At 51.6% G+C, this 27,457-nt stretch overlaps 1 protein-coding gene across 1 annotated transcript; it reads right to left on the reverse strand.

Annotated features, from left to right (window-relative positions):
- On the reverse strand, positions 1-26,787 carry LOC136787680 (olfactory receptor 14A16-like). Its single transcript, XM_066984993.1, has 2 exons — positions 26,283-26,787; positions 1-458 (listed from the first exon to the last, which is right to left on the reverse strand). The coding sequence occupies exons 1-2, from the start codon at positions 26,785-26,787 to the stop codon at positions 1-3; spliced, it is 963 nt and encodes a 320-aa protein (XP_066841094.1).
- Between the last annotated feature and the right edge of the window lie 670 nt (positions 26,788-27,457).

A 27,457-nucleotide genomic window follows, 5' to 3' on the forward strand; every position in this document is an offset into this window, starting at 1 on the left:
TTAGTCATCTGCAGACGTAGAACGGAAATTTATTGCTTCCGAAACACATCTAGTCATTAATTTCCAGAGCGCATGCTTGAGCTCCTGGTTCCTCATGCTGTAGATGAGGGGGTTCACTACTGGAGGCACCACTGAGTACAGAAAAGACACCACCAGGTCCAGGGATGGGGGAGAGATGGAGGGGGGCTTCAGGTAGGCAAACATGCCAGTACTGATAAATAGAGAGATCACGGCCAGGTGAGGGAGGCACGTGGAAAAGGCTTTGTGCCGGCCCTGCTCAGAGGGTATCCTCAGCACAGCTCTGAAGATCTGCACATAGGACACCACAATGAAAACAAAACAACCAAATAATGAAGAAACATTAAACACAAGTGCCCCAACTTCCCTGAGGTAGGCATCTGAGCAGGAGAGCTTGAGGATCTGGGGGATTTCACAGAAGAACTGGTCCACAGCATTGCCTTGGCAGAGGGGCAGGGAAAATGTAGTGGCCGTGTGCAGGACAGCATTGAGAAAGCCACTGCCCCAGGCAGCTGCTGCCATCTGGGCACAAGCTCTGCTGCCCACGAGGCTCCCGTAGCCCAGGGGCTTGCAGATGGCAACATAACGGTCATAGGCTGTGATGGTGAGAACATAAAATTCTGCTGTAATCAAGAAGAGAAAGAAAAAGACCTGTGCAGCACACCCTTGATAGGAGATAGGCTTGCCCAGCTCAGCACCAGACGCCCAGACCAAGGCATTGGAATCCCCCCTCGGGGGGCTTTGGTGACGAGCCCACGAACCTCAGGCACTGAGAGACAATTGAAGACATCTCTCAACAAGTCCAAGTCAGAGGCAAGTTTCCTGCAGTGTCCCCCTGAGGGCCAGCACTGACACAGCCTCCCTTGGAGCTCGTTAGAGCAGAGCATTGGAGGCAGTGAGGACAAGGAGACAAAGGCAATGTCAAGGTGACCCTGATGTGTAGGAAAAGTTGGATGTGTTTCACCAAGCACAAGGGTCAGGCCTTGACTCCCAGCCCCTGGGAAGGGAGATCCTTTCCCTTCACACACTGCTCAGGGCTCTTCGTGGGGCAGGAGGAGATGGGGATGGGCATGGCCAAGTGCAGGAGAATGGTACGAGCCCTGCCTGGTTCATGGGTGGGGGCGAGGAGGCAATGAGGCCCTGGTGCTTTACCGAGAAGCTGTCTCCTCCTAGGCCTCAGTGGCAGAGACAACAGCCAGAGCCATGGACACAAAGCCCTGGGTCCTGTTGGGAATCTCAGCCTTGTCACAGCCTTTGCTCCTCTCCACACTAGGCTGTCCTAGGGACTTCCAGAGCTTCACCTTTTTTTCTGCCTGCTCTAGATCCTTGTCCGTGTGGTATCTCAAAGGATCTGAGCTGAGTCTGATAACTCAGATCTCCTTGGTGGCCATGCTCTGGTGACTCTCATGCAACTGGTGACAAGGAAATATTACTCCCACCTACAAAATGGCTGGAAGAAGGATCTGGGGAACTACAGGCCTGTCAGTCTGACCAGTGACGGGGACGTTCATGGAGCAGATTATCTTCAGTACCATCATGCAACACTTATAAGACAACCAGGTAATCAGGTGCAGTCAGGAGGGCTTTATCAAAGTCAGGTCCTACTTGACAAATCTAAACTCCTTCTGTGACAAAGTGATACACTCAGTGGATGACGTAATGGCTGTGGATGTGGTTTACCTAGACCTCAGTAAGGATTCTGAAACTGTTTCCTACAGCGTTCTCCCAGAGGAACTGGCTGCTCGAGGCTTGGATGGGTATCTGCTTCCTTGGATTAAAAGCTGTCTGGGTGGCTGGGCCCAAAGAGTTGTGGGACATGGAGCTAAATGGAGTTGGAGGCCGTTCTCTAGTGGTGACCCCCAGGGCTCAGTTCTGGGGCCAGTTCCCTGGAATATTCTCATCAATGATCTGGACAAGGGGATTAAGTGCACCCTCAGTAAGTTTGCAGACAACACCAAGTTAGAAGCGAGTGTTGGTCTGCTCGACGGTAGGTGGGCTCTGCAGAGGGTCCTAGATAGGCTGGACTCATGGGCCAAGGCCAAATCTATGAAGTTCAACAAGGCCAAGTGCTGGGTCTTGCTTTTGGAGCACGACAACCCCATGCAATGCTGGGGAATGGCGGGTGGAATGTTGCCCATGGGAAAGGGACTTGGGGGTATTGGTGGACAGTCGGCTGAATAGGAGCCAGCAGGGTGCTCAGGTGGCCAAGCAGGCCAACAGCATCCGGGCTTGTACCAGGAATGGTGTGGTCAGCAGGAGTAGGGAAGTGATTGTCCCTCTCTACTCAGCCCTGGTGAGGCCACACGTCAGGTATTGTGTTTAGCTGTGGGGCCCCCAGCATAAGAAGGACACGGATCTATTCGAATGAATCCAGAGGAGGGCGACGAGGATGATCAAGGGGCTGGAGCACCTCTCCTCTGAAGACAGGCTGTGGGATTTGGTGTTGTTCAGCCTAGAGAAAAGAAGGCTCTGGGGAGACCTTATGGCGGCCTTCTAATACCTAAAGGGGGCTGTAGGAAAGCTGGGGAGGGACTCTTCATCAACTAGCGTAGTGATAGGACTAGGGGAAATGGTTTTCAATTGAAAGAGGGTAGGTTTAGATTAGATATTCGAAAGAAGTTCTTTACTCAGAGGGTGGTGAGGCACTGGAACAGGCTGCCCAGAGATGTTGTGGATCCCCCTTCACTGGAAGTTTTGAAGGCCATGTTGGATGGGGCTTTCAGCAAGCTGGTCTAGTGGAAGGTGTCTCTGCCCACGGCAGAGGGGTTGGAATTTTAGGATCTTTAAGGTCCTTTCCTACCCAAACTACTCTGTGATTCGCTGATTCTGTAAATCCAAAACAGAGCAGAGCAGAGGGGGACAATCACCAGCCTCCACCTCCTGGCCACTTCTCTCTTGATGCAGCCCAGGATGCAGTTGGCCTTCTGGGCTAGAAGCGCTCCCTGCTGGCTCATGTTGAGCATTTCATCCAGCAGAACCCCCAAGTCCTTCTCTGCAGGGCTGCTCTCAATGAGTTCTTCTCCCAGCCTATCCCCATGTCTGGGATTTCCCCGGCCCACGTGCAGCACCTTGCACTTGGACCTGTTGACCCTCCTTAGGTTCACGTGGGCACAAATTTCAAGCTTGTCCAGGACCCTTTGGATGGCATCCCTTCCTCTGTTGCATCAACTACACCTCTCAGCTTGGTGTCATCTGCACACTTGCTGAGGGTACACTCTACCCCGCTATCTGTGTCACTGATAAAGATATTAAACAGTACCACTCCCAGGATAGACCCTGAGGGACACCACTCATCACCAGCCTCCACTTGGACATAGAGCCGTTGACCATCGCTCTCTGGGTGTGACCTTCAAGCCCACTCCTTATCCACTCAATGGTCCACCCATCAAAGGTGTATCTCTCTAATTTGGAGACCAGGATGTCGTGTGGGACCATGTCAGAGGTCTTACAGAAGTCCAAGTAGACGACATCGGTCGGTCTTTGCTTGTCGTCTGATGTGGTCACTCCATTGTAGAAAGAAACCAGACTGGTCCGGCACAACCTACCCTTTGGTGAAGCCATGCTGGCTGTCTCTGATCACCTCCTTGTCTTCCATGTGCCTTAACATTGATTCCGGGAGGATCTTTTCCATGGTCTTGCCAGGCACTGAGGTGAGGCTCACCATTCTGTAGTTCCCTGGGTCCTCCTTTCTACCCTTCATCAAAAGGGGAGTGATGTTTCCCTTTTCCCAGTCACTAGGGACTTCACCCGACTGCCAGGACTCTTCAAATATGATGGAGAGAGGCTTGGCAACTACATCAGCCAGTTCCCTCAGGACCCTGGGATGCAAGTCATCAGGCCCCATAGACTTGTACTTGCTGAGTTTCATCAGGTGGTCTCGAACCTGCTCTTCACTTACAGCAGGTGGCACTTTGACCCCCAGCCTCCATCTCTGGGTTCAGGGAAATGAAAGACTTGGGAAGCCTGACTGGCAGGGAAGACTGAGGAGAAGACATTGCTGAGTCCCTCAGCCTTCTCCATGGCTGTCATTACCAGTTCACCCTTCTCATCCATCAGAGGGGGAACACTCTCCTTGCCCTTTCTTTTCTGAGCAATGTATCTGTAGAATCTCTTCCTGTTATTCCGTTCATCCCATGACAAGCACAGTTCCATCTGCGCCTTGGCTTTCATTATTCCATCTCTACACATCCAAAACTGAAGCATGCATGAGGGCCAGGGAAAAGGAACCCTGGATCCGTAGAAGCCATTTGGGAAACAAAAGTTTTAGGTAGGAAGTGTGATTCTGTGGAGGTGCAGAGCTGATGGGCCCATTGTTCAGGATGATCCTAAAGACCTTTGTGTCTTTTTTGCTCCTGCCAACAACACCACTCCTTCTCAGGAATAAAGTAGACAAAAGAGGTGAGACAGATACTCTGAGATCAGGAATGTCATCCGAAAGCTGATCCCAATAAGATATGGGGAGGTCAGGAGCAGCCTGGACAAGAGAGATGTGAGATTTTGGGGTGGGAAGAAGAGCTTGGCCAGCAGAAATTAATGATTTCATGGAGGTATGAGGGTTCATGTAATGTTGATGCTGCAGTAACACTGACTTAAAACAGTCATGTATGGCCCTTACCTTACTTGAACCAGGAAATTTAATCCCTAAACCTAAATGCCACTCCAACACTCTGACAGGAATCCATTTTCTCTCTTGCTAACCCTAATGCCTTCCCTTAACACTAGCATTAAAACGGTCTATTTAACCCTAGACTCCTTGGCAGACCTAAAAATACCCTAAACCACAGATCTTGCCCATACCTTAACCACAGACCTGACACCACAAGCAGAACACCAAACACTCCCACTAAAACTTTGCTTCATCTCCAACCCAGAAAGTGAAAAACAGGTACCGAGGGGGCACTCTAGGTGAGCTCTGCCTCAGGATCTCCTGCCCCAGCAGGAGGAATGTGATTGGGGCAGTGACTGGGAGGTCACTTCTGTCTCTGCAGCTGATAGGGCAGCAGCAGGAACGTGTCACGCAAAGGGACTGTGAGGTGCCTTGTGTCTGGAGGTGGCAGGTCACCCTTGGCTTCTCCCTGGGATGTGCACTTTGGGGCTGACATCTGCCAGTGGCCCTGCTAGGCCAGCAGAAGGCCCCTGCTTGGCATGCTGCCTGTGGGATCCCCTCTGCCTCCATCCCCAGGAGGACCCAGACACAAAGAAGGCCCGCAGAGGGCTTGTCCTGTCCCTTCTGCTTGAGTCCAGGACTGGACAGCAGGAGGCACAAGGCTTGGCTGTGTCTAGCCAAGAAGCTGCAAGGCCAGCAGCAGGCCCAGGCCTTGGAAGATGCTGGTGAGGTGACTTCTGTCTGCTTGGCTGACAGGCCGCAAGGAGCCTGATGGGTTGGGATGCCTGCTTCAGGAGTAGTTTCTACCCTGATGGAGCTTTGTTTTGTTGTGCAGATGAGCAGGAGAGAAAAAACTGCCACAAAGTGCAGCTTGGAAGGTTGGCACTGGCCATGAGGAAGAAGAAATGTCCAGGGGAACAACTGGTCTTGCTGCTAGAGCCTGAGGCAAAGAAGACATTAAGTGCCTCAGCCTTCACCTCATCTCTTGTCACCAGGTTTCCTCCCACAGACAATAAAAGATGATGAAGCTCCTGAATCCTCCATTATTAGAGTGTTTCTATAAAGAGTTTTTATTGTCTTTGACAGTAATAGATGGATTGATATCCAGCTGGGCTTTAACCCATCTGTATACTTCCCTGCACAGCTCCATAACTTTTAGGACACAGCTCCAGACAGAATAAAACCATGCATGAGAAGGAAGCACAGAAGAGGTGGAACCTGGCAGCCTTCCGTCCCCTGCCCTTCTCTGACTCTGTGCTGCGATTCCATTCAGCTGGTTACTCCTGTATTATCCAAACTTCCCTGCAGCTCCTGGTGCTGCTGTCTTGTCAGAGATAGCACAAACACAGAAAGGTGGAACTGTCTGCCTGCAGACATGAACACCTGTCAGAACGGAGCATCAGATTGGGGGAACCTTGAGAAACTGCAGGATTTTGCCTACAGAAACCTCTTGACCTTTACAAGGAGAAGAGCCCAGTCCTGCAGCAGAGGAAGAGGAACCCCACACATCAGGGCAGACTGGGACCCTGCTGAGGGAGCAGTGCCCAGGAGGAGGAGGGCCTGGGCACCACGAGTGGTCTCACACGAGCTACTCAGCTAAGACCCCATATGACAGCACACGGACAAGGGTCTACAGCCAGCAGCGAAAGAGGTGCATGTCTGGGAGACGCTACGATACTCTGGTAATCAGAGGAGCAAGGAAATAGGCAAGGCTGAAAGTCCCAACAAACCGAGATCTTTGTGTCCAAAGCAATGGCTTTTGTCTCTGTCACTGAGGCCTAGGAAGAGACAGCGTATTGCTAAAGAACCAGGACCTCCTCATCCCCACTGATTAACCAGGCAGGGGTCGTACCATTCTCCTGCACTTGCCCATGCACATCCCCATCTCCTCCTGCCCCACGAAGAGCTCTGAGCAGTGTGTGAAGGGAAAGGATCTCCCTTCCCAGGGGCTGGGGGTCAAGGCCTGGCCCTTGTGCTTGATGACACACATCCAGTTTTCCTACACATCAGTGCCACGTTCACACTGCCTTTGTCTCCTTGTCCTCACTGCCTCCAATGCTCTCCTCTAACGAGCTTCAAGGGAGACTGTGTCAGTGCTGGCCCTCAGGGGGACACTGCAGGAAACTTGCCTCTGACTTGGACTTGTTGAGAGATGTCTTCAATTGTCTCTCAGTGCCTGAGGTTCGTGGGCTCCTCAGCAGAGCCCCCCGAGGGGGGATTCCAATGCCTTGGGCTGGGCGCCTGGTGCTGAGCTGGGCCGGGCTCGTGGGACAGAGAGAGGTCGTGGCAAGAGGGCCCTGGAGCAGAGAGACAGCTGTGCCCAGGAGCAGCTCCTGTGCACAGCGCAGCAGGGCTGGGGGCTCTGACCGCAGGTGGCACGGACAGAGGAGAGAAGGAGAGAGGGCTTGGAGGCATTTGGCAGTGGGAGGATGCTGAGAGCTGCCTGCAGGAGAAATCTGCACATCCCTTGACAAGGTACGTCTCTGGCTGCAGGGCCATGCAGCTGCACGTCCTGGAAGGGTCTCCTGCTGGGTCTTGTTGCTGGGAGGGCAGTGGGCAATGCAGTAGGCTTTGGGAGTCCTGCTGGATGGCACTGCGAGGTGAGGAAGTCTGGCAGAAGCCCCTCGGAGTGCCCGAAGCCAGGTGCCCCCAGTCAGCCCAGAACACCCTGCCCTGCCTGGCCAGGCCGGGCTCTCTGCCAGCTGCCCTGGAGCTCCTGCAGCCATGGAAAGAAGATAAGCTCCCAAGCTCCCTCTGGCTTGCTGTGGCCCTTCTTTCTCAGCAGAATTCTCCTGTTTCTTCTCAGGGAAACACCTCAATCTTATGATAGCGCAGCTCAGAGAGGGGTGACACAAGGCAGCTGAGAACAGGACTGGTGGACAGAAGGGCTCTTCTTGGTCTTCACTAATGGACACTCCCATAAAATATCAGCAGGAGTGTCCAGGAAATGTGAGGGCATTCAACCCTCCAATACCTATCCTAAGCATTACAGGGCCTACTGGGATAAAATACAGCAAACAAAATCCCTACAGCTCAGCTCTGCGTTCAGATGACGTGTTTTCAAGAACCGACAAGTCGAATGGAGTTGAGTTTCCCCCATGTTCCTGCTCCCCTCCTGCTGCACAGCAGGAAGGACTCCTCTGGAGCCCACAGCAGCCCCTGCTCCCAGAGCCACCCTCAGCCAGCACCAGCCGCAGCTCAAGCAGGGGAGATGCAGAAAGGTTCTCCTGCAAAGAGAGAAGCTTGGGCTGGGGGTGCTCTAAGACTTGCAATAGGTTTTTCTGAGATAATTATGTTCTAACCTTTTTCTGCCTATTCCTCTTCAACAGACAGCAGTGTCCAAATTCAGGACATGGCCAACAGCAGCTCTGTGAGCGACTTCCTCCTGCTGGCATTCGCAGACACGCGCGAGCTGCAGCTCCTGCACTTCGGCCTCTTCCTGGGCATCTACCTGGCTGCCCTCCTGGGCAACGGCCTCATCCTCACCGCCGTAGCCTGCGACCACCGCCTCCACACCCCCATGTACTTCTTCCTCCTCAACCTCGCCCTCCTCGACCTGGGCTGCATCTCCACCACTCTGCCCAAAGCCATGGCCAATGCCCTCTGGGACACCAGGGCCATCTCCTATCAAGGGTGTGCTGCACAGGTCTTTTTCTTTCTCTTCTTCATATCAGCAGAATATTTTACTCTTACTGTCATGTCCTATGACCGCTACGCTGCCATCGGCAAGCCCCTGCACTACAGGAGCCTCGTGGGCAGCAGAGCTTGTGCCCAGATGGCAGCAGCTGCCTGGGGCAGTGGCTTTCTCAGTGCTGTCCTGCACACGGCCACTACATTTTCCCTGCCCCTCTGCCAAGGCAATGCTGTGGACCAGTTCTTCTGTGAAATCCCCCAGATCCTCAAGCTCTCTTGCTCAGGTTCAGACTACCTAAAGGAAGTTAGACTTCTGGTGGTTAGTGCATGTTTAGCATTTGGCTGCTTTGTTTTCATAGTGCTGTCCTATGTGCAGATCTTCAGGGCAGTGCTTAGGATGCCCTCTGAGCAGGGCCGGCACAAAGCCTTTTCCATGTGCCTCCCTCACCTGGCCGTGGTCTCCCTGTTTGTCAGCACTGCCGTGTTTGCCCACCTGAGGCCCCCATCCATCTCCTCCCCATTCTTGGACATGGTGGTGTCATTTCTGTACTCGGTGGTGCCTCCAGCACTGAACCCCCTCATCTACAGCATGAGGAACCAGGACCTCAAGGAGGCAGTGAAGAAACTCTTTGCACACATGCTTTTGTGAACCATTAATGTTCACTTGAGTTCCAGGTTTATTTCAGAAACAGGAAAATATTTTTTATTATTTCTCTTTATGAATATATTCTCCAAGTTGTGGTTTTCGTTTAAATAATGTTATTCTTAACATTCTGCCCGTTATATTTTCTAACTTACTTTAACCGAATCGTCACATGTACTTATAAAACTGGGCTTCATGTGTAGATAAATACAGTAAAGAAGCCAGGAGATATTCATTGTTATCAGCTGCCGTCTCTTCCCATGTCCTGTGCAGCTGGGGGAGCAGCCCCAGCACACAGGAGGGGCTCAGGGCCCAGAGCGCAGCTGCCACAGGGAGGAGCAGCCCCGCTGGCCCTCGCGGCTGCCCCTCAATGCCCGCTGGGCTCTGCCTCTCTGCTGCCTTCGGGTCGGGGCTGCTGCTTCCCTGGAGCCATGGCCATGGCCAGCAGCAGGACGTGGCCTTTCCACTGCTGCTCTCTTCTGGCTTCCACATTGTGCTTCTTGTATTTGGATAAGCCCTGAGAGCTCATGTATGTTGGTGACAGTCCTGTTACCTCTACATTGGCATCTCTTCAATATCTCTGCATGCCTCTTGCAAACCTGGTTTCAGGAATACAGCCAAGGAGCTGCTTCCTGAACAGACCTCTTGCTTTTCTGGGCCTCACAATGGATCAGAACCCCAGAGTGATCAGTGAAGGACCAAGGGCTGGACCGGGAGCCGCCTTCTTTGCTGTCCATGGCTCAGCAAACAATAACTGGCCTTGTCAGGTCTGGTACTGTCCAAGTGGTGCTGGGTCTGGTGGCCAATGGCATCCTGGAGAGGAATCTGGAGGTGCTCTGTGCCTGGGCCAGGCCTCTTGTGCTGGCCTGGGGAGCGGGACTGGCCCTGCGGGGCACAGGCACTCTGTGCTGGGGATGTCCCAGGCAGGAGAGCAGGGCTCCTGCAGCTTCACGGCCCTCCATCTCCTGAGCCGTGGCTGGCCCCAGCGCGGGGGCTGCTGGGGAGGCCCAGAGCCGCCTTTGTGCCAGCAGCTGCAGTGCCTTGCGAGGGGCTGGGGCTGTGCTGCCCGTGCCCAGAGCCCTGCAGCAGCCTGCGGTGGGCACTGGCCTGGGGCCAGCCCAGCCTGCGCTGCTGGGCTGGGGAGAGGTCCGGGAGGTGGGGAGAGGTGGGCAGGGGCTGGGCTGGGCTGGGCAGTGCCCGGCAGAGGGCAGCAGCAGCGTCAGGGAGCGGTGGCAGCATGCAGGGGAGGGCTCCCAGCAGGGCTTGGTGCTGCAGAGCCAGGGCTGGGGAAGGGAGCCCAGAGCTGCAGGGGCAGGGGACACGAGGCCGCTCGGGGCCCTTGCTGGCCTGGGCAGAGCAGGAAGGGGGCCCAGGGCATTCGTCCCCTCACCGCAGCCTGCCACGACCTGCACGGCGCTCACGGAGCATCCAGGGCCAGGCTGTTTCCTGTGGTGTGCAGGGAGAGGGCAAAGCCTCTCTGAAAAAGAGGCTGAAACTGAAAAAGGTCCCTCCGCTGCCCCGTGGTGTGACAGGGCCAGGGTGGGACAGCTTACCTTTATTTGATGTAGTTCTGGTGTAATTTGCGTTGGTGATGGCACAAAAAGACAGTTCCTTCAGCAGTGATGTACATCCTTCTTCATGTTAGGACACAATTCAACATCCTTCACTCTGCTTTATCTCGCTGATGAACTGGATTAGGTCTCCTTGAGTAGTCTGAGGCACAATGCAATGCTTTTTGCCTTCTTTCCCTACAGCACAATAGTCATGACTTTCCCTTACTCTGCGTATTGACCTGAGGGGTCATTTCACATTTTTCTCTTTCAAAACCTTAGTTTGACAGGGACTATTTCAAAAGTGGGACAAGCTGATGGGTTCTGCCTCAGCCATTTGAAGCGTGCTATACTTGGTTTTTTCAGTTGGAATTTGCTAAAGATGACCCAGGAAGGTAAACGGATGTTCAAGTGTCTCATAAGAATAAGGGAGAGTATCATGGGTTTCCAATGGCCATTTCAGATTTAGGTCAGTCCCAGGAACCCACTGAACTAGGGTGTTGTCTTTGAAGGGGTTTCCTGTGCTGGGCTTTTTAGTAATAGAAGATGAAATAATACAATATTGCTTAATATGTTACATTTGCGATGTACTGTTCCGAGGCTGCGCTTGGAAGATACAAAATATACGTGCAAGGGTAGCATGAGAGAATGCACCGATTCATGAGGAGGAGTAAGGAGGATTAAAAGAATGCTCAATTTGCAAGACATCTAGGTAACTGGGGCTTCTTGTACCCTGGGAACTGGATCAAACCAACCTTGTGGTTTGGACTGAGACCGAGGGCTCAGAGAGCATGCGTGAGAAGGAAAGGTTAAAAAGTTCAGCTCTGATGAAGACATCTTACTTCATCCCGACGACCACCCGGACGACCACCAGAGAGTGGTACGCAAGCGCAGAAGGACTGATAAGATAATTAGCATACGAAGCGAGGCTAGGCGGAGCGAGGAAATGAATATGCATAGATGAGTTGTGAAACCTTATGCATATGTAATATCTTAGGATATAAAAGAGAACTAAGAGAACAAATTGGACAAAGTCAGATTTGGGCAGGCATGCACCTAACTTCCGGCACCTAATGAAGCACCTTCATATAATCACTTTCTGGATTATGTGTGTTCATGAACGCTAACAGGCTGGGCTGCAGTTACAGGGACAAAGACCACTGCTGGCAGGGGAGGTGCCCTGGGAACTCCACCTGGCTACATACGAATCCTCCAAAGGGCTCTGGTCTCTTGCATGTCCTGCTTGCTTATTGTCTGACAGCAAAGCTCTGCCTGAATACCCAGTAATTACTTTAGTACTTAAGTAGCAGAGCAACTCCCCTTACTCTTTGATCATTCAGACCGCTCTCACCAACCCAGTTGCTGCTTTGAGTTTCAGTGAGTTCCAGCTCGCCCATCTCTCAGCAGACTGTCTAATGGTTTCCTTAGCAAGAAACTCAACATTAATCATTGAATTAGTATGATATGGATTAATATTAACACTATTATTTTAAATTTCCTATTAATCAGTGTAAAATCTATCATGTACAGTCATCCTTTTGGGAAGGTAAACATCACTGCAGGCAACAAAATGAGGAACATGAACATTGTGGGTTTTTTTTTTGAAAATTGCAGCATGGTTTCCTATTCTTTGCTTTTCAATAGGAAAAACCCTGCTCTTCCTACACTAAGCAGGGATCCAAAGGAGAAACCCTAGACCAATACCTATAGGAGAATGATGCTCCAAAATGAAATGCAACAAAATTCAGCCTTTAAAATGAGGAAAGAGTTCTATTAGATGCTCTTTGAAATCTTCCTCCTTAACTACACCATGAAAGCTCTGCAATTACCTGCACAAGTCCTGAACACTTGAAGAAAACTGTGGGAGAGATATGGCTCCTTAGGACTTTCTCTCTTTTAATGAGTTCCATGGTGTATTTTGGTGCTCAGTCTATGAAGCTCAGGTACTGAGAGGAGAATGATGTAACCGCTTGAGAAGGTAAAGTCAGAAGGAAAACCTGAAGTGACTTGGAGTATTCATGGCCCCACTGAGGGCTGTTCCTAACAAAGCCTCCCCAGGGACTTGTTAGGGCAGATCATTGGAGGCCATGATTACAGACAGGCAAAGCGCTGTGCTGAGAAAAGTCTTGGTTGGTTTTGGTGAAGCAGAAGGGCCAAGGCCTGACCCCAGCCACTGGGAGGGGAGATCCTGCACCCCCCCGTCTGGCTCAGGGCTCTTCTTGGGGTCTGTATGATGTGGTGGGCAGTGTGATGCCACGGGAAGAACCTCATTAGGACACCTCCCCACCCCTGCACAGGGTATCAAGGAAGCAGTGAGGCCCCATTGCAATGACTATATTTCGTCTCCTCAGAATCTCTAGCCAAAGGGACAAAAACGTCAGGGCTGTTGGGGCCTTCCATTCCTGCCGGCACCCTCTGCCTTCTCCTCTGCAGGCTTTCCTATGCTGTGCCACACTTTGCCCTATTTCCTTGAAGTCTGCAGACACCCATCTCTGTTCACCACCTTGCTCTCATCCAGGACTTTCCATCAATTCACCCATGTCTCATCAACCCTCACCAGCTGTTCCTTGAAACACAAAGCTAGAGTTTGATCACAGATGCTCACCAGCATCTCCCAAGCCAGGGGCCTGCTCCTGGCTTTGAAGCTTCTTGGCTAGACACAGCCAAGCCTTGTGCCTCCTGCTGTCCAGTCCTGGACTCAAGCAGAAGGGACAGGACAAGCCCTCTGTGGGCCTTCTTTCTGTCTGGGTCGTCCTGGGGATGGAGGCAGAGGGGATCCCACAGTCAGCATGCCAAGCAGGGGCCTTCTGCTGGCCTAGCAGGGCCACTGGCAGATGTCAGCCCCAAAGTGCACATCCCAGGGAGAAGCCAAGGCTGACCTGCCACCTCCAGACACAAGGCACCTCACAGTCCCTTTGCGTGACACGTTCCTGCTGCTGCCCTATCAGCTGCAGAGACAGAAGTGACCTCCCAGTCACTGCCCCAGTCCCATTCCTCCTGCTGGGGCAGGAGATCCTGAGGCAGAGCTGAGCTCAGCAGAGCATTCCCACCCATCTCCTCCTTGTGGCCCACAAACCGACCAGATCCATGGCCCCTCACACTCATCTCTGAATGCCATGCGACTGCACAGCAACCTCACAGTTCCTGCCATGCCGCAAGGGGCCAAGCACCTAAAGTTTTGGGTCAGGTGAGAGGCTGAAAGTGAGGAGGTTAATGCACAGGAAAGAAGGCTTTGTCTGGTTACTTTTTACATTTGGATTTAGGGACCAGGGCTCACCTTTCTGGGTTAGAGTTTAAGCAAATATTGTGTGGGGAGGTTTGATGTTCTGCTTGGGGTGTCATGTCTGTCGTTAGGGGATGGGCAGGCTTTGTGGTTTAGGTTTTTGTTTAGGCTTTTGTTTGTTGTTTAACCCTTGAAGTCTAGGGTTAAATAGAGCAATTACAAGCTAGTGCTAAGAGCAGGGATCAAGGTAAGCAAGAGAGTAAAGGTAAGGGAAAGAGGCTATGGGCTGAGTTTTGGCTTCAGTGCATACTTTGAGGTCAGGCAGAAGAGTAGTGGATTCCTGTCGGGGTGTGGGGTAGCATTTCGATTTGTGAATTAAGGTATCACAGTATCACAGATTTCTAGGTTGGAAGAGACCTCAAGATCATCGAGTCCAACCTCCGACCTAACACTAAGTACTCCACTAAACCATATCGCTAAGCTCTACATCTAAACGTCTTTTAAAGACCTCCAGGGATGGTGACTCCACCACCTCCCTGGGCAGCCCATTCCAATGCTTAATAACCCTTTCGGTAAAGAAGTACTTCCTAACATCCAACCTAAAACTCCCCTGTCGCAACTTTCGCCCATTCCCCCACGTCCTGTCACCAGGCACGTGGGAGAACAGACCAACCCCCACCTCTTTACAGCCTCCTTTAAGGTAACTGTAGAGAGCGATAAGGTCGCCCCTGAGCCTCCTCTTCTCCAGGCTGAACAAGCCCAGCTCCCTCAGCCGCTCCTCGTAAGACTTGTACTCCAGACCCCTCACCAGCTTGGTCGCCCTTCTCTGGACTCGCTCGAGCACGTCCATGTCCTTCCTGTAGCGAGGGGCCAGAAATGAACACAGTACTCGAGGTGCGGCCTCACCAGAGCCGAGTACAGGGGCACAATCACTTGCCTAGACCTGCTGGCCACACTGCTTCTTATGCAGGCCAGGATGCTGTTGGCCTTCTTGGCCACCTGGGCACACTGCTGGCTCATATTCAGCCGACTATCAACCAATACTCCCAGGTCCCTCTCAGCCAGGCAGCTTTCCAGCCACTCATCTCCCAGCCTGTAGCTCTGCTTGGGGTTGTTGCAGCCCAGGTGCAGGACCCGGCACTTGGCCTTGTTGAACTTCATACAGTTGACCTCAGCCCATCGCTCCAGCCTATCCAGATCCTCCTGCAGAGCCTTCCTGCCCTCGAGCAGATCGACACACGCACTTAGCTTGGTGTCATCTGCAAACTTACTGAGGGTGCACTGGACGCCCTCATCCAGATCATCGATAAAGATATTAAAGAGGACTGGCCCCAGCACTGAGCCCTGGGGGACACCACTAGTGACCGGCCTCCAACCAGATTTGACTCCATTCACCACAACTCTCTGGGCCCGGCTATCCAGCCAGTTTCTAACCCAGCGAAGCGTACGCCAGTCCAAGCCCCGAGCAGCCACTTTCTTGAGGAGAATGTTGTGGGGAACGGTGTCAAAAGCCTTACTGAGGTCAAGGTAAACCACATCCACAGCCTTTCCCTCATCCACCAAGCGCGTCACTTGGTCATAGAAGGAGATCAGGTTCGTCAAGCAGGACCTGCCTTTCATAAACCCATGCTGACTGGGCCTGATCGCCTGCTTGCCCTGCAAGTGCCGCGTGATGACCCTCAAGATAATCTGCTCCATGAGCTTTCCTGGCACTGAGGTCAAACTGACAGGCCTATAGTTCCCTGGGTCTGCCCTGCGGCCCTTCTTATAGATGGGCGTCACATTGGCTAGCCGCCAGTCAACTGGGACCTCCCCCGATAGCCAGGACTAAGGTTACTTAAGGTTACTAAGGTTACTGATTGAACCTGGGGAAGGGCCTAACATGACTCTTTTAAGTCACCATTACAGCAACATCAGCATAACCTGAACCCTCTTACCTCTACAAATTCCTTAATTTCTGCTGGCCAAGTCCCTATTCCCTCCCCCAAATCTCACATCTCTCCTGTCCATGCTTCTCCTGACCACCCCATATCAGTCATCTCATTGGGATCAGCTTTCTGATGGCTTTCATGATCTCAGAGTTAAGGTTTAGGAGAGGGTTTAAGGTGAGGAGATTAATGCACAGGAACAGGGGCTTTGGGTTAGAGATTAAGCAACTGTTTAGTGGGAGGGTTTGGTGTTCTGCTTGGGGTGTCAGGTCTGTGGTTAGGCTATGGTAAACTTTGTGCTTTAGGGTTTGCTTTAGCACTGGTAAGAAGTTCTCCAGGATTAAAAAGAGCATTTTAATGCTAGTGTAAAGGGAAGGGATCAGGGTGAGCAAGAGAGCAAGTGTAAAGGTAAGGGGCTGAGTTTTGGCTTCACGGGATTGTTTGAGGTCAGGCATTAGAGTAGTGAATTCCTGTCAGCGTGTGGAGCAGCATTTAGGTTTAGGGATTGTCCTGGTTCCAGTTAGGACAGAGTTAATTTTCCTCCTAGTAGCTGGTAGGGTGCTATGTTTTGGATTAGGATGAGAAGAGCGCGGATAACATGCTGATGTTTTAATTGTTGCAGAGCAGTGTTTACACCAGGCCAAGGACTTTTCAGCTTCTCGCTCTGTCCTGCCAGCGAGCAGGCTGGGGGTGCAGCAGGAGCTGGGAGGGGACAGACCCAGGACAGCTGACCCAAACTGGCCACAGGGGTATTCCATACCATCTGACGTCATGCTAAACAATATATAGGGGTGGCTGGCCGGGATGGGGGGCCGGCTGCTCGGGGATAGGCTGGGCGTCAGTCAGCGGGTGGTGAGCAATTGCATTGTGCATCACTTGTTTCTTACACATTATTATTAGTAATAGTATTATCATTATCACTATTATCATTATTGTTATTATTATTTTCCTGTCTTAATAAACTGTCTTTATCTCAACTCACCGGCTTCACTTTCCCGTTTCTCTCCCCCATCCCAGAGAGGGAGGGGGGAGGGTGAGCGAACGGCTGTGTGGTGTTTAGCTGCCAGCCGGGTTAAACCACAACAGCCCTTTTGGCGCCCAACGTGGGGTTCGAAGGGTTGAGATATAGACAGATTTGACCTGAGTGTATTAAACTAAAATTGGTATAAGTATTGGACCTGCTTAATAGTTGCTAGTCAAGATGGTGATTGCCTTATTCTCCAGTCTGCTGTGCCTGTTTTCCAAATTGAGTTTTATAGCGCGTTTCTTTCTGTATGTGCTCCCTGTTGCACTGTTTATCCTTTCCGGGCCCTGGTTTAAGATCGTTATGGTACTGTGCGGTGTAACAATGGCTTATGAAATGATGAGATTTCTGGTCACGACTTTAACCTGGTATTTGTACTCAGCACTGACGTTGACTCTATACTTTGGAAACCATATCTTGGAAACTATTAGCAATTACACCTATTGCCTGTTTTCGTTAGGGAGCCAATCTGTGAAGGGGACAGGGGAAGACATGTTTCCCTCCCTGTTCACTCTCCCTTTCTCCTTCACCACCACCCTCTTATCCCCCGAGCTAGTTACGGTGGTTCTCCGAGATGTTGAATATCCTTGGGATACTCAGACCAGCCTGCTCTTGTTGTTATGTCTCCTGAATGCGCTTCAGGTTTTGTTGAGGGTTAAACAACTACTTAGGAATCTCATCCGGAGATCTGTCTTGAGGCGGGATAGTTGCGAGTGGCAGGGAGTGTGGGAGGATATGGGCAGGTTTCTAGAGCAGTGGGCACCTCCAGTGTTTTGGACATTCACCCCTGAACAACTGCAAAATCCTAAAAAGCTGGCAGAATGCTTGAAAAAAAGGTGTCGTGACTCTGGCAGTTCCAAAGTGACACAAATCACTGTAGCGTGCTGGGGTCTGGCTTGTGCCTATCGAGCTGCAATTGATGCTACTATCAACCTAGCTCCAGATCCTGCAGCCGCTCCAGTTCCAACTCCAACTTCCAGCAGGCAGTCCTTTAAACACAGAAACGAAGATTCTGACCAGGACTAGAGGGGCCCTGCCTCCAGCCAGGGGGAGGAAAGGGACAATCGAGTTTATTAGACTGTGTGGATTCGATGGCCTGTCACGTCAGACGCACAGAAGTATAAGGCTTTAGTAGACACCAGTGCACAATGTACTCTAATGCCATCAAGCTATAAAGGGGCAGAGCCCATCTGTATTCATGGTGTGACGGGGGGATCCCAGCAGTTAACTGTATTGGAGGCTGAGGTGAGTCTAACCGGGAATGAGTGGCAAAAGCAAATTAGAAGCAAATCCTTAGAGGAGGATATTTCAAGGACCCAAAAGGGTTCCGCTGGGCTTTTGGCATAGCTGCCTTGGAGACAGAGGACATTAAACAGTTGTCTACCTTGCCTGGTCTCTCAGAGGACCCTTCTGTTGTGGGGTTGCTGAGGGTTGAAGAACAGCAAGTGCCGATCGCTACCACAACTGTGCACCGGCGGCAATATCGCACCAACCGAGACTCCCTGAGTCCCATCCATAAGCTAATTCATCAACTGGAGAGCCAAGGAGTGATCAGCAAGGCTCATTCACCTTTTAATAGTCCAATATGGCCAGTGCGAAAGTCTAATGGTGAGTGGAGACTAACAGTGGACTATCGTGGCCTGAACGAAGTCACGCCACCACTGAGTGCTGCAGTGCCGGACATGCTAGAACTCCCGTATGAACTGGAGTCAAAGGCAGCCAAGTGGTATGCCACAATTGATATCGCTAATGCATTTTTCTCCATCCCTCTAGCAGCACAGTGCAGGCCACAGTTTGCTTTCACTTGGAGGGGAGTCCAATATACTTGGAATCGGCTGCCCCAGGGGTGGAAACACAGCCCTACCATTTGCCATGGACTGATCCAGTCTGCGCTGGAGCAGGGGGAAGCTCCTGAACACCTGCAGTACATCGATGACATCATTGTGTGGGGTGACACTGCAGAAGAAGTTTTCGAGAAAGGGAAGACAATAGTCCAAATCCTTCTGAAGGCCGGTTTTGCCATAAAACAGAATAAAGTTAAAGGACATGCACGAGAGATCCAGTTTTTAGGAATAAAATGGCAAGATGGATGTCGTCAAATCCCAATGAATGTGATCAACAAAATAACAGCTATGTCTCCACCAACTAGCAAAAAAGAAACACAAACTTTCCTAGGTGTTGTGGGGTTTTAGAGAATGCACATTCCAAATTACAGTCTGATTGTAAACCCGCTCTACCAAGTAACCCGCAAGAAGAATGCTTTTGAATGGGGCCCTGAGCAACGACAAGCCTTTGAACAAATTAAGCAGGAAATAGTTCATGCAGTAGCCCTCGGGCCAGTCCGAACAGGACCAGATGTAAAGATTGTGCTCTACACCGCAGCCGGGGAGAATGGTCCCACCTGGAGCCTCTGGCAGAAAGAACCTGGGGAAACTCGAGGTCGACCCCTGGGGTTTTGGACTCAGGGATACAGAGGATCTGAGGCCCGCTATACTCCAACCGAAAAGGAGATATTGGCAGCATATGAAGGAGTTCGATCTGCTTCGGAAGTGGTCGGTACTGAAGCGCAGCTCCTGCTGGCACCCCGACTGCCGGTACTAGGCTGGATGTTCAAAGGAAGGGTCCCCTCTACACATCATGCAACTGATGCTACATGGATCAAGTGGGTTGCACTGATTACTCAGCGGGTTCGAATAGGAAACCCCAGTCACCCAGGAATCTTGGAAGTGATTATGGACTGGCCAGAAGGCAAATGCTTTGGGATATCATCAGAGGAGGAGGTGGTCCGTGCTGAAGAAGCCCCACTGTACAACAAGCTACCAGAAAAAGAGAAGAAATATGCCCTGTTCACTGATGGGTCCTGTCGTATTGTGGGAAAGCATCGGAGATGGAAAGCTGCTGTATGGAGTCCTACATGACGAGTTGCAGAAGCTGCTGAGGGAGAAGGTGAATCGAGTCAGTTGGCAGAAGTGAAAGCCATTCAGCTGGCTTTAGATATTGCTGAACGAGAAAAGTGGCCAGTTCTCTATCTCTGTACTGATTCATGGATGGTAGCAAATGCCCTGTGGGGGTGGTTACAGCAATGGAAGCAGAACAACTGGCAGCGCAGGGGCAAACCCATCTGGGCTGCGGCATTGTGGCAAGATATTGCTGCCTGGGTAGAGAACCTGGTTGTAAAGGTACGCCATGTGGATGCTCATGTACCCAAGAATCGGGCTACTGAAGAACATCAAAACAACCAGCAGGTGGATCAGGCTGCTGAGATTGCAGTGGCTCAGGTGGACCTGGACTGGCAACATAAAGGTGAATTATTTATAGCCTGATGGGCCCATGACACCTCAGGACATCAAGGTAGAGATGCAACATACAGATGGGCTCGTGATCGAGGGGTGGTCCTGACCATGGACACTATAGCACAGGTTATTCATGATTGTGAAACATGTGCTGCAATCAAGCAAGCCAAACGGTCCAAGCCTCTTTGGTATGGAGGACGATGGCTGAAATATAAATATGGAGAGGCCTGGCAGATTGATTACATCACACTCCCTCAAACCTGCAACGGCAAGCGCCACGTACTTACAATGGTGGAAGCAACCACCGGATAGCTGGAAACATATCCTGTGCCCCATGCCACCGCCCGGAACACTATCCTGGGCCTTGAAAAGCAAGTCCTATGGCGACATGGCACCCCAGAGAGAATTGAGTCAGACAACGGGACTCATTTCCGAAACAACCTTATAGACACTTGGGCCAAAGAACATGGTATTGAGTGGGTGTATCACATCCCCTATCATGCACCAGCCTCTGGAAAAGTTGAACGATACAATGGACTGTTGAAGACTACACTGAAAGCAATGGGTGCTGGGACATTCAAAAATTGGGATACACATTTGGCAAAGGCCACCTGGTTAGTCAATACGAGGGGATCTGCCAACCGAGCTGGACCTGCCCAATCAAACCTGTTACACACTGTAGAAGGGGATAAAGTTCCTGTAGTGCACGTAAGAAACATGCTGGGTAAAACAGTCTGGGCTACTCCTGCCTCAGGAAAAGGCAAACCCATTCGTGGGATTGCTTTTGCTCAGGGACCTGGATGCACTTGGTGGGTAATGCAAAAGAATGGGGAGGTCCGGTGTGTACCTCAAGGGGATTTGATACTGGGTGAGAATAGCCCATGAGTTGAATTGTAGTATGTTAATTATTATATAATACTGTATGTCATCACTACCATGGTTGCTATATATCATAGATGAAAATGGTGATTAATTAGAATGTATTGGAAAGAGTGTAACCTGAGCATGACATAAATGGTATGGAATAAGGGGTGGATATCTGTCCTGGTTCCAGTTAGGACAGAGTTAATTTTTCCTCCTAGTAGCTGGTAGGGTGCTATATTTTGGATTAGGATGAGAAGAGCGCTGATAACATGCTGATGTTTTAATTGTTGCAGAGCAGTGCTTCCACCAGGCCAAGGACTTTTCAGCTTTTCGCTCTGTCCTGCCAGCGAGCAGGCTGGGGGTGCAGCAGGAGCTGGGAGGGGACAGACCCAGGACAGCTGACCCAAACTGGCCAAAGGGATATTCCATACCATCTGACGTCATGCTAAACAATATATAGGGGTGCCTAGCCGGGGTGGGGGGGCCAGTTGCTCAGGGATAGGCTGGGCATCGGTCAGCGGGTGGTGAGCAATTGCATTGTGCATCACTTGTTATGTACGGATTATTATTAGTAATATTATTATTATTATTATTGTTATTATTATATTCCTGCCTTAATAAACTGTCTTTATCTCAGCTCACAGGCTTCACTTTCCCTCTTCTCTCCCCATCCGAGAGAGGGAGGGGGGAGGGTGAGCGAACAGCTGTGTGGTGTTTAGCTGCCGGCTGGGTTAATCCACAACAAGCATAATTTGGTGGAGGTGCAGAGCTGATGGGCACATTTTGGAGGATGCTCCTAAAGACCTTTGTGCCCTTTTCCCTCCTGACAACAACGCCGCTTCTGTCTCAAGAATAGAGTTGCCAACAGAGGTGAGACAGATACTCTGGGATCAAGAATGTCATCACAAAGCTGATCCCAATAAGGTATGGGGAGGTCAGGAGCAGCCTGGACAAGAGAGATGTGAGATTTTGGGATGGGAAGAAGAGCTTGGCCAGCAGAAACTTAATATTTCGTAGAGCTAAGAGGGTTCATGTAATGTAGATGCTGTGGTAACACTGACTTAAAACAGTCATGTATGGCCCTTACATTACTTGAACCAGGAATTTTAATCCCTAAACCTAAATGCTACTACATCACTGTGACAGGAATCAGTTTTCTCTCTTGCTAACCCTAATGCCTTCCCTTAACACTAGCATTAAAATGCTCTCTTTAAACCTAGACTTCTTGGGAGACCTAAATAAAACCCTAAACCATAGAGCTTGTCCATACCTTAACCACAGACCTGACACCACAAGCAGAACACCAAACACTCCCACTAAAACTTTGCTTCATCTCTAACCCAGAAAGTGAAAAACATGTACTGAGTGGGCGCTGTAGGTCAGCTACGACTCCCCTAGGCGAGCTCTGCCTCAGGATCTCCTGCCCCAGCAGGAGGAATGGGACTGGGGCAGTGACTGGGAGGTCACTTCTGTCTCTGCAGCTGATAGGGCAGCAGCAGGAACGTGTCACGCAAAGGGACTGTGAGGTCCCTTGTGTCTGGAGGTGGCAGCTCACACTTGGCTTCTCCCTGGGATCTGCACTTTGGGGCTGACATCTGCCAGTGGCCCTGCTAGGCCAGCAGAAGGCCCCTGCTTGGCATGCTGCCTGTGGGATCCCCTCTGCCTCCATCCCCAGGAGGACCCAGACACAAAGAAGGCCCGCACAGGGCTTGTCCTGTCCCTTCTGCTTGAGGCCAGGACTGGACAGCAGGAGGCACAAGGCTTGGCTGTGTCTAGCCAAGAAGCTGCAAGACCAGCAGCAGGCCCAGGCCTTGGGAGATGCAGGTGAGGTGACTTCTGTCTGCTTGGCTGACAGGCCGCAAGGAGCCTGATGGGTTGGGATGCCTACTTCAGGAGTGGTTTCCACCCTGATGGAGCTTTCTTTGGTAGTAGGAAAGAGCAGGAGAGAAAAAACTGCCATAAAGTGCACCATGGAAGTGTAGCACTGGCCCCTTGGAAGGTTGTCACTGGCCACGAGCAGAAAGAAATGTCCCTCAAAGGGTCGTGCTGTGGTGCCAGAAATCACCCAAAAAGTGTCTGTAATCAGACCATGGCTTTGTGTTTTAAGGAACAGCTGATGAGGGTTGACGAGACATGGGTGAGATGATGGAAAGTCCTGGATGAGAGCAAGGTGGTGGACAGAGATGGTTGTTTGCAGACTTCAAGGAAATAGGGCAAAGTGTGGGACAGCATAGGAAAGCCTGTAGAGGAGAAGGCAGAGGGTGCTGGCAAGAATGGAAGGCCCCAACAGCCCTGACGTTTTTGTCCCTTTGGCTAGAGCTTCTGACGAGACGAGATATAGTCATTGCAATGGGGCCTCACTGCTTCCTTGATACCCTGTGCAGGGGTGGGGAGGTGTCCTAATGAGGTTCTTATGAACCTCCTCCTCCTAATGAGGAGAACCATGGGAAGTGCATAGGTCCAGACAGGCAGCTGGAAAGGGGACATTCAGAAGGGTCTGTGTAATCAAGTCAGGTTTTGAGCCTGGAAGATGAGGGAGTACACCATGATAGACAAAGCGATGACAATGCAAGTACAGGTGAACACCAGTATTTCTTCTCCTGCGATGAATATAAATCCTGAAAATTAACATTTCTTCATGATAGAAATTATCATTCACGTGAGACATTTAACGGAAGGGATTGAATCATTTGAGCTGATAAGTTGTTTTTATTAGCTTTATTAGTTAAGTACTAAAAAAAATTACTGGGTATTCAGGCAGAGCTTTGCTGTCTGACAATAAGCATAACCAGGGAAAACCTCCTGTGGCCCCGTTGCGTTTGGGGCACTTCCCTGGACCAGCAGATGTCAGAAAAGACCTACAGGAGACCGGAGCCCTTTGGGAAAATCAGGTGGAGCCAGGTAGAGTTCCCAGGGCACCTCCACTGCTAGCAGTGGTCTTTCTCTTTGAAATTGCAGCCCAGCCCAGCACAGGAAACCCTTTCAAAGACAAACCCCTTCTTCTGTGGGTTCCTGGGACTGCTCTAGATTTGAAATGGCTGTTGGAAACCCATGATATTCTTATTCCTACTTAACCCATGATACCCCTTATTCCTACGAGACACTTGAAAACTCATTTACATTCCTGGGTCATCTCTAGCAAACTCAGGCTGAAAAACTCAAGTATAGCACACTTCAAATGGCTGAGCCAGAACCCATCAGCTTGTCTCACTTTGGAAATGGTCCCCGTCCAACTAAGGTTTTGAAAGTGAAAAATGTGAAATGACCAGTCAGGTCAATGCGCAGAGGAAGGGAAAGTCACACATATTGTGCTGGAGTGTCAGAAGGCAAAAAGCACTGCACTGTGCCTCAGAGTAATCAAGGAGACCTAATCCAGTTCATCTGTGAGATAAAGCAGAGTGAAGGACGTTGAGTTGTGTCCTAACATGAAGAAGGATGTACATCACTGGTGAAGAAGCTGTCTTATTGTGCCAGCACCAATGCAAATTATACGAGAACTACATCAAATAAAGGTAAGCTGTCCCACCCTGGCCCTGTCACACCACGGGGCAGCGGAAGGGACCTTTTTCACTTTCAGCCTCTTTTTCAGAGAGGCTTTGCCCTCTCCCTGCGCATCATGGGGCAGAGCCTGGCCCTGGATGCTGCGTGAGCGCCATGCAGGTCGTGGCAGTCTGCGGTGAGGGGACGAATGCCCTGGGCCCCCTTCCTGCTCTGCCCAGGCCAGCAAGGGCCCCGAGCGGCCTCGTGTCCCCTGCCCCTGCAGCTCGGGGCTCCCTTCCCCAGCCCTGGCTCTGCAGCACCAAGCCCTGCTGGGAGCCCTCCCCTGCATGCTGCCACCGCTCCCTGACGCTGCTGGTGCTCTCTGCCGGGCACTGCCCAGCCCAGCCCAGCCCCTGCCCACCTCTCCCCACCTCCCGGACCTCTCCCCAGCCCAGCAGCCTAGGCTGGGCTGGCCCCAGGCCAGTGCCCACCGCAGGCTGCTGCAGGGCTCTGGGCACGGCCAGCACAGCCCCAGCCCCTTGCAAGGCACCGCAGCTGCTGGCACAAAGGCGGCTCTGGGCCTCCCCAGCAGCCCCCGCGCTGGGGCCAGCCACGGCTCAGGAGATGGAGGGCCGTGAAGCTGCAGGAGCCCTGCTCTGCTGCCTGGGACATCGCCAGCACAGAGTGCCTGTGCCCCGCAGGGCCAGCCCCGCTCCCCAGGCCAGCACAAGAGGCCTGGCCCAGGCACAGAGCAGATCCAGATTCCTCTCCAGGATGGCATTTTCCATCAGACCCAGCACCACTGGGAGAGTCCCAGGCCAGTCAAGGCCAGTTACTGTTTTCTGGGCCATAGGCAAGCAAGAAGGCAGCTCCCGGTCCAGCCCTTGGTCCTTCACCGATCACGCTGGGGTTCTGATCCATTGTGAGGCCCAGAAAAGCAAGAGGTCTGTTCAGGAAGCAGCTCCTTGGGTGTATTCCTGAAACCAGGTTTGCAAGAGGCGTGCAGAGACATTGAAGAGATGCCAGTGTAGAGATAAGAGGACTGTCACCAACATACATGAGATCTCAGGGCTTATCCAAATACAAGAAGCACAATGTGGAAGCCAGAAGAGAGCAGCAGTGAAAAGGCCACGTCCTGCTGCTGGCCATGGCCATGGCTCCAGGGAAGCAGCAGCCCCGACCCGAAGGCAGCAGAGAGGCAGAGCCCAGCGGGCAGTGAGGGGCAGCCGCGAGGGCCAGCGGGGCTGCTCCTCCCTGTGGCAGCTGGGCTCTGGGCCCTGAGCCCCTCCTGCGTGCTGGGGCTGCTCCCCCAGCTCCAGAAAAGATGGGAAGGGATGGAAGCTGAGACCAATGAATTTCTGCTCGACTCTGTTTTGTCTTTGTCTAAACGGGAAGCCCACTTCCAGAAGTACATGAGATACTTCGTTCAAAAATAAAATAGAGTGATACAAACATAGGATAGTAAATAGATCATTACTGAATGAAAATAACAAGGTTCAGAAAATAGTATAAAAGTAAAGTAAGGCTGTTCTAACACTTATTCAGAAAACAAGAGAAAAAAAAAATGCGTTCTGTTAGGACTTTGCGCCCATTATTAATGATGAAGAAATGTATCCAAAGAGTTTCCTCAATGCGTCCTTTAGCTCCTTGTTTCTCATGCTGTAGATGAGGGGATTCATGGCAGCAGGAACCACAGAGTACAGAACTGCCACAACCAGGTCCAGGGATGGGGAGGAGATGGAGGGGGGCTTCAGGTAGGCAAACATGCCAGTACTGATAAATAGGGAGACTACGGCCAGGTGAGGGAGGCACGTGGAAAAGGCTTTGTGCCGGCCCTGCTCAGAGGGGATCTTCATCACGACCCTGAAAATCTGCACATAGGACACCACAATGAAAACAAAACAACCAAATGCTAAACAGACACTAACTACAATAAGCCCAACCTCCCTGAGGAATGACTCTGAGCAGCAGAGCTTGAGGATTTGAGGAAGCTCACAGAAGAACTGATCAAGCTCATTACCTTGGCAGAGGGGCAGAGAAAATGCAGTGGCCGTGTGCAGGACAGCATTGAGAAAGCCACTGCCCCAGGCAGCTGCTGCCATCTGGGCACAAGCTCTGCTGCCCACGAGGCTCCCGTAGTGAAGGGGCTTGCAGATGGCAACGTAGCGGTCGTAGGACATGATAGTAAGAGTATAATATTCTGCAGATATGAAGAATAGAAAGACGAAGACCTGTGCAGCACACCCTTGATAGGAGATGGCCCTGGTGTCCCAGAGGGCATTGGCCATGGCTTTGGGCAGAGTGGTGGAGATGCAGCCCAGGTCGAGGAGGGCGAGGTTGAGGAGGAAGAAGTACATGGGGGTGTGGAGGCGGTGGTCGCAGGCTACGGCGGTGAGGATGAGGCCGTTGCCCAGGAGGGCAGCCAGGTAGATGCCCAGGAAGAGGCCGAAGTGCAGGAGCTGCAGCTCGCGCGTGTCTGCGAATGCCAGCAGGAGGAACTCGCTCACAGAGCTGATGTTGGCCATTTCCTGCCCTTCATCAAGGGCACTGCAAAGAAGAAAAAATACAGACTGTTAGGGTAATTTTCCGTGAGCAATACTCATTTCTTTTCTCATTAAAGCCTTCACATTGTCTTTCTTTCAGGGTTACCTTTGTGTCTCTCCCTGGTTGTAGCCCTGTTTTGTGCTTCCTGAGCGTCCCGTACTTAGCAGCCACCTCAGCCCATCAGCCCCCAACCCGCCACCTCTGCTCCACTGCAGCGGTAAATGTTGTTGCTGTGGCGGAAACCTCAGCCAGAGGTCACGTCCAGGAGGGCTGCTCTGTCCATCCCCTGGTGCCCAGCTGCTGCCGGCTTGCAGCACTCAGGTGTGGGATGGCTGCACTCAGAGGTTGTGCTAAAAAATTACATCTCCTTGTCTGCAGGTCCTAAAGAACAGCACAGAAAAACCCTTGTGTAGTCTCTAAGTAGGGGATAAGGGAGAATATCCCCTCTAAGGGAGGGGATATTCTGAGGTTCGTCACTAACCCGCTTAGGTCTCAGTTCAATGCAGTGGAAGCTCAGTCGCCTGTGCAAATCCAACCACTCAACACACAGCCTGCCCCAGAATCAGAGCAGGAAAAACAGGCACAGACTGCAGAAAGTGCCTTCTTTTTCGAGGCAGCCCCTGCCCCCCCCTTCCTCTGCCCAAGGCTGCC

Source organism: Anser cygnoides, chromosome 30, assembly GCF_040182565.1.
Source record: "Anser cygnoides isolate HZ-2024a breed goose chromosome 30, Taihu_goose_T2T_genome, whole genome shotgun sequence".
NCBI classification, from domain to species: domain Eukaryota; kingdom Metazoa; phylum Chordata; class Aves; order Anseriformes; family Anatidae; genus Anser; species Anser cygnoides.

Bases quoted from the DNA above. Each gene is read 5' to 3' on its own strand.
- LOC136787680 (XM_066984993.1), bottom strand. From the start codon at position 26,787: ATGGCCAACATCAGCTCTGTGAGCGAGTTCCTCCTGCTGGCATTCGCA. The intron at 459-26,282 runs GTAATGAGCTTG...CCCTCTGCCAAG, and splicing joins TTCTCTGCCCCTCTGCCAAG to GCAATGCTGTGGACCAGTTC.